Genomic DNA, 7,546 nt, shown 5'->3' with positions numbered 1-7,546 from the left:
CAAGGAGGTCCAAGTCTGGGTGTCCCTGTGCCGGTCCCCAGCCCGGTTAAATACAGGGTTGTGTCAAGAAGGAAATCCAGCTTAAAAATCGCTGCCAAACCAATATGCAGATCAATGAAAGCAAATGGGACGACCCCTGATGGGATATGTAGAGATGGGAACAACAGTTTTGGTTTATATTGAAAAGATCTAAGAATATTAGGTTAAAAAACAGCGGGACTCTAAAAGTAGACTATAAAGATTGAATGAATCAAAACATGAATTTTAATTCATAGAATAGCGGTACACATTTTTTCTTGCCTTTCCCAATTCATGGTAACTTCTTTAGTGACCAATTTTTGTCTCTCTTGGGTTAAAATGAAGCTATAACTATAGATTTTAGCTTCAGGGAGCAATAAAAACAAAAAGACAAAATAGCAGGGGAGAAAAACCTATTTAATGTTTTGAAATACTAGTGATACAATAGTGTTAGACTAAAATATCAAACATTTCTTAAATATTAACCAAGTTATGTCATAGCAAATTTTGAAAGTGACTACCTGTTTCTAGTATAAATTCATCAAATGTTGGCCTTTGATTTTTTTTTTTGTCTTTTTTTGTTTTTGCTTAAATAGCTTTTCTTAGGTTTGATTTTTTTTGTTTGTTAGATTGTTTATTGTGCATCAAACGTGGTTTCTTTGATTGCAATTATTTTCAGAAAGGTCTCAATGTTGACAGAAGCTGTTTACAGCAAACCTTGGCGAATTATAATTTAAGGTAAGAAGGAAGGGCATACCAAATGAGTGATTTGAAATGTCCAACAACGGTCCTTCAACTACTTGTCTCACTGGATGCTTATGTGAGTGAAAGACACCTTCAAACATCCACGCCACTGCCGAGAAAGATCAAAGAATATTTCAGATCAAACTCTGCCCCCTGTTGTGCAACAGCACATTCTGTGGCATCCGTCTCTCTGGAAGGACATTAGCATAAAAGACTGGAAGCATCCTGCAACTCGGATAATTCCACAGCCTGTATTCTCTGTACGGAGAAAATGTGAGTGAATTCTTTGATAAGTACACTTGTTGTCATGGGGAATGATGCTAGGGACCATTTAAACTTTTGAATTAGAAACAACTCAAATAGAAATGACTAATAAAAAATTTAGAAAATGTTGCACACTGTTTATAATGATAATGATTTAGGCTAAAATTGTGTAATCATTATTAAAAGACCAGTGGGAACGTTTTTACAATCCATCAAAAGATGATCGGAGTGGAACTATAAGAGTTTTCAACAATATTGAACTATTTTCCATCTATGAATCAAGCTATGGGTTGAGGCCAGATTCAGATTTTTTAATTATCTAAGGTATTTTATTTTATTATGATGAGTCATCCATTATTTGTCCACTCATAAGTAGGGCTGCCACAATTAGTCAACTAATAAATGACTAATTTAATAGTTGATTAGTCATTAGTTCGTTTATACTATATGGAGTTAGAGTGTAGTAAAGTTGAAAGTTATATTGGCATTATGCTAGCTTTTTGGACTATTTTGGCATTTATTAAAACTTTGAAGGCTATTTTGAAGTTTAGCTAATATTTTAGCTACATGCTAGCTGTTTTGGCTAAATTAGGCTTTTTCCAGCTTTTAAGGTTAATTAGGAGTTTAGCTATATGCTAGCTATTTTGGTTAATTTAAGCTTTTTTCAGTTTTTTAAGGCTAATTTGAAGTTTAGCTAACATTTCAGCTACATGCTAGCTATTTTGGTAAATTTAAGCTTTTTCAGTTTTTTAAGGATAATTTGGAGTTTAGCTAACATGTCAGCTACATGATAGCGGTTTTGGCTAATTTAGGTTTTTTCAGTTTTTTAGGCTAATTTGGAGTTTAGCTAACATTTCAGCTACATGCTAGCTATTTTGGTAAATTTAAGCTTTTTCAGTTTTTTAAGGCTAATTTGGAGTTTAGCTAACATTTCAGCTACATGCTAGCTATTTTGGTTAATTTAAGCTTTTTCAGTTTTTTAGGCTAATTTGGAGTTTAGCTAACAGTTCAGCTACATGCTAGCTATTTTGGTAAATTTAAGCTTTTTCAGTTTTTTAAGGATAATTTAGAGTTTAGCTAACATGTCAGCTACATGCTAGCGGTTTTGGCTAATTTAGGTTTTTCAGTTTTTTAGGCTAATTTGGAGTTTAGCTAACATTTCAGCTACATGCTAGCTATTTTGGTTAATTTAAGCTTTTTCAGTTTTTAAGGCTAATTTGGAGTTTAGCTAACATTTCAGCTACATGCTAGCTATTTTGGTTAATTTAAGCTTTTCAGTTTTTAAGGCTAATTTGGAGTTTAGCTAACAATTCAGCAACATGCTAGCTATTTTGGTTAATTTAAGCTTTTTCAGTTTTTTAAGGCTAATTTAGAGTTTAGCTAACATTTCAGCTACATGCTAGCAGTTTTGGCTAATTTAGGCTTTTTTTCATTTTTTTAGGGTAATTTGGAGTTTAGCTAACATTTTTAGCTGCATGGTAGCAGTTTTGGCTAACTTATTATTTTTTTTGTATCTTAGGCTAATTTAGCTTTTAAGTAATATTTTATCTGGCTATCAGCTTTAGCCTTTTTGTGCTATTATCTTCTGCGATTTCAGCTATCAACATCAGCGTTTTTAGCTATCAACTTCAGTATCTTCAGACACTAGCATCTTCAGCGGCCAGATTCAGCTTAATTCTAGCATTCACGCTAGAGTTATCGTAGGTAATAGTATATGTCTAGTTTTTAGGTAGTTTAAAGCTAATTATGGTTAAGATGTGTGTTTTACATCCAGTTTGCCCATGACCCGACAAGTCGACTAATCTGAAAAAATATTTGGTGATTAGTCGACTATTAAAATAATCGTTTGTGACAGCACTACTCATTAGTATTTTTTACAAAACAACAGAAACAATGACCAGCTGAGAAATTCAACCATTAATGTTCACAACCAGCCATTTGCATTTCGGTTGTTCTGCACACCAAACCCACATCCTCACACACACACTGTGGTCAGGAGATAGGGAAGAGTAGCCTTGAGTAAATCAATTACGAGGTTCACTGTCAAGCTGAAGGCCCTGAGGAAAGGATTGTAACTATATCAGCAGCAGCCGGAGAAAAACAGCCCCTCTATAAGCTACATTAAGATAGAACCCAGCTGTGCAAGCACAGGGGGATCTGGATAAAGAGGGGAAATAATAAAGCAGATGTCTTTGTTTCTGAGACAGAACTGACCGGTGATATCATTCTTGGTGCTTATCAGAAGCACCAGCACTGACAGCACTTTCAGTGTTTGTTGCCTTATATCTCCAGGTCTTGGTTTCTTTGTTATTTTCATCTAAACTTCAATCATCATTATCCTCATCTTCATTTATAAAGTAGTTTAACACAATTAAAAAATTGAACACCACTTATGAGCAAAACTTTTTTTTTTTGTCAACTGATAACTTAAACTTAACAAGCAAATGCATGTGGTCCATATGTCACATAGTGATACCTGAAACCTCATCAGACACAGAACTTTGAGATCGAAAATAAGTCTAGAGAATGAAGAATAAAACTAACGTCTCCATTTTGACCTCTAACTGTATTGACTGCAAAGATTTGATTAAAGAATCAGATACTTTTAGAATGAAAATCAGTTGGAGCCAGAGATGTTTTCTGAGCCAGAGCTTTTGCAGCGGTCATTGTTCCTGCATGCACACCAGTCTCCTGACATCTGATATGGATTGATTTTGTTTACTTTGTCTTTTTTTTGTTAAACACATTCATCGGCGCCCTCCAGGCACAACTAGAAAACATCTTTTGTTTGAACAAGAGTAGACATCATATCATATCATAACTGGCATTATATTGGAACAAATTTGTATAGCAACTGATGAACATTAAGAATCTAAAATAACATCTAACAACTGTCACATAGTTTAACGCTGGAGAACACAAGAACAATTCAGGTTCTTAAAATGAATTTGAATTCTTTTTTCTTGTTTTGTTAATGTTGGGAAGCAGCATACACTAACTCCATAGCTAAAAATAGCCAAAATTAAGTTGTTTTTAACCCAACTCCAAGGTTAAAATGAGACTAACTTGTTTTTTCTGAGTTATTTCAACTCAGAAAAATAAGTATAAATTGGGTTAAAATGAAACCACTATAACTCAAAATGAGTATTGCTCCAAAAGATGACTCAAAAAATCTATCCCAAAATAAAAATAAATAAATAAAATTGGTATAAGTATGTGTTTTAGGAGGGCAATTAGCACCAACCAAATAAAAACATAATTATGAAATATATAAATAGTAAAATAAATAAAGACCAAATTTGACTCAGAGCATGGGTTCTCACAGGGTTAAAAAAAAGAGCAAAATAAATAAATAAATAAAAATCATAACTTTATCTTAAAAAAAAAAACAAACTAAGACTCAATTTTTGAAGGGTATTGCTCCAAAAAGTAACCCATAAAGAAATCCCAGCATGAATAAGCAAAGAACTGGGATGAAGAAATAAGTTTTAAGAGTGCAATTAATTAGCATGATAAATAAATAAATAATTAAAAAAGGGGCAAATTTGACCTTGCCAGGGTTCTCCTCCAGGGATCAAAAAGGATAAACATGTTATAATCTGATGAAAAACAAACTAACTCTCCATTTATTATTGATTATATTGACATTTTCAAGGAATAGCTTCTTAATTTCTTTATTCATTTGTGACAAGTGAATTTAGGGAGATGCAGAAACATGACTAATATATATATAAAGTAGCTCTGTGTGCACAAATTGCGCTTAAGGCCTTGTTTTCTATTTTCTTTTGCTTAATAATGAGATAAGTGAAATCTGGGAACTTGGAGGAAGTTCGGTTGCTCATTCTCTCTAGCGCCCTCTTCTCCTTACTCTCTCTCGCCTCCTGGCTCGCGCTCTCTTACTGTGACAGGCGTCAAAAATACCACCAAAGGAGCGCGCATCAGCAGCTCTCCCGGCAGCTGGGGGGCTGATGTCCAACGATCCGATGCGTAAAAGGTCCTAAAGACAACTATTTCCAGGAAGACGCGCAGAGTTCTATTTTTCTGTTGCGTTTCATTTGGACAGAAATGCGATGTCGAGTTTATTCGACTTTGTCTCCAGTGTGAGTCTTCCGCCTCTTTAGAAAGAAAAACATTCCTCCTGTTTTGGACAAACATGAGGAAGAGGATTTGGAGACTTTACAGCTCGGATCGTTGTTGGGTTTTTTCTGCGTGGAATCACTGGTGCGTATTTTACGCAACAGTCGCTTGCTTGCTGCTGGCGCCCGTCAGGGCGGATGACACCTGTCCCTCATCGTGCGTCTGTGCCAGAGAGTCGGGGATGGTGAACTGCTCGCTCGGTACCGAGGAGACCGAGGTTCCGACAGAAATACCGGCGTGGACTTCCACCCTGATCCTCAAGGGGAGAAACATCTCAACTTTACCGACTTGTGCGTTCTCTCCAAACGGCACAGAGCTGGAAGTGATGAGACTGTTGCTGTCCTACAACGGGATCCAGGCCATTGAGGCGCGCGCTTTCCTTGGTCTCACCCGTTTGCATTTGCTGGACCTGAGTCACAACCAGCTGGAGTCCATCTCAGCGCAAGCTTTCCATGGATTACCAGAGTTGCGCTCACTTTACTTGAATTCCTCCTTGTTGCCCTCTGCCACGGCGCAGCTCCAAAACGCGCTCAGCGCGCAAACTTTGCGCAGCCTCCACAGACTGGAGTTGGCAGGAAATAATCTGAAGTCTATACCCCTGCAGAGATTAGACATTTACAACCTGCACGCCTTAGTGCTGGTGAATAACTCTCTGGAGAACATCGAGAGGGAGAACATTAGCAGCTTGTACAAGCAGCAGCGCATCCGCGTCTACTTGTCTTTGAATCCATTTCGGTGTAACTGTGACCTAGAGGCGTTTTACTACTGGCTGAAGAACTCCTCGCAGTGCCCGGATGCTGCGCGCATCCTGTGCACCGAGCCTGAGAGCAAGAGGGGCATCCCTGTGGAGAAGCTGCGGGGGGAGGATGTGGACTGCATGAACGAGAACCTGGAGGCGGTTTCATACGTGCTCCTGGGTATAGTGTCGGCTCTCATTGGAGTGGTGTTTCTCATGGTGCTCTATCTCAACCGGGGAGGCATCAAGCGGTGGCTCAACAACATCCGGGAGGCGTGCAGGGACCAGATGGAGGTTTACCATTACCGCTATGAGCAGGACTCAGACCCGAGGCTGGCCAGCGTGGCGGTTTAACCTGCTGTAACAAGAGCCCAGAGCTGTGGATGGAGGGGGAGAAAGAGGTTACATAACCCCCAGGAACTGGTCCATAAACTGCATGTCTGAGTTTGGGACATCCTCAAAGCCAAAGGCTGTCAAACTGTAAAAGACTAAACATATTTTCTGTAAATAACTCCAGCAAGGTGTGCATTTCAGCTGAACTCATGTCATTAATCCCATCAATTCTGTGACAAATGTACCTTTAAGAATGGAGAATGAAGTACTAGAAAATGAAGAAACAATTCAAGATATTCATCTTTTAATCCATTGTGGTAGTGCATGATGCAAATAATAAGAGGCAAGAAATCAGAAAAGGACGCATTTGTTGGAGTGCCATGTTTGTTTCAGCAGGCGTTACTAAAATTACACATTTACATTACAATTTTCCAATAAATAAATATATTATTTGATGTAAGGGTTCCATACAGATTTGACCTTGCATGCAACTGTAGCCAACCAAAGCTTAAATAAAGGGTGAACATAAAAAAGGGGAGTTAGCAGTGTTTACGTCACTACATTTTAGCATCACTGTCAGGCGTCGTTGGCTTGGTTTGACACTCCTGCTCATTCAGTGGATGATCCATTTTATTTTTGCGTCTGAATCGAATGTATCGTTAGAGTTCCGCATAAAAGAGCAGCCTTATCTGCTTTTTTTATGGAATACAGAGTGACAGGCGGGGTCAGGAAAGATATCACGACAAGACTGAGATGTGTCGTCCTCAACAGCACTGCAACTTGCAGCTTATCGCTCGATAAAATCTGTTTAAAAATCACAAATATTTCACAACTAAAGCCATGAATGAAGATTTACTTGAGGGTTTGTGTTACACAACCTCGGGGGTTGACATTCCTTGAAATATGCTTACTTAAATGCTTTAATTTAGAAATATTTACTAAGGTAAGTAAGTACTAATAGCAATTGGGCAACAACTTTTAAGCAGAACTAAAATTTGATGCTCACAAACTGTAATTAGGAATTTACAAGCTATTTTTGCTGAGTCAGCAACAATGAACGCCCTTTTAGATAACCGGATCAAAAGGTGACCCTACATGAGCTGACGTGCCACTGTTCTATTCACTGTCATTTTGTGTAGGAAGGCTATAGGGAGAAACATCGTCCACAGAGTCATGTGAACGGATGAGTGCTGTATGCTCTACATCACAATCCAAAAGCTGCAGTGAAAAGATCACGCGGACAATTTTTCTCCCTGTGAAGGTTCCCAAGTGCATGAAATAAGGTAAAAGTATACGTGGGAGTACATCCTTTAT

General features: G+C 37.9%; 1 protein-coding gene across 1 annotated transcript; it reads left to right on the top strand.

Moving 5' to 3' along the window:
* Window positions 1-4,940: 4,940 nt before the first annotated feature.
* On the top strand, window positions 4,941-7,546 carry waif2 (Wnt-activated inhibitory factor 2). Its single transcript, XM_024264783.2, has one exon. It carries the CDS (start codon window positions 5,180-5,182, stop codon window positions 6,251-6,253), a length of 1,074 nt encoding a protein of 357 aa, XP_024120551.1. The 5' UTR covers window positions 4,941-5,179; the 3' UTR covers window positions 6,254-7,546.

This window comes from Oryzias melastigma, linkage group LG14 (genome assembly GCF_002922805.2).
Source record: "Oryzias melastigma strain HK-1 linkage group LG14, ASM292280v2, whole genome shotgun sequence".
In the NCBI taxonomy this organism is placed as follows: domain Eukaryota; kingdom Metazoa; phylum Chordata; class Actinopteri; order Beloniformes; family Adrianichthyidae; genus Oryzias; species Oryzias melastigma.
Note: the sequence above shows the minus strand (reverse complement) of the source record. Positions and strands in the feature narration are given on the sequence as shown.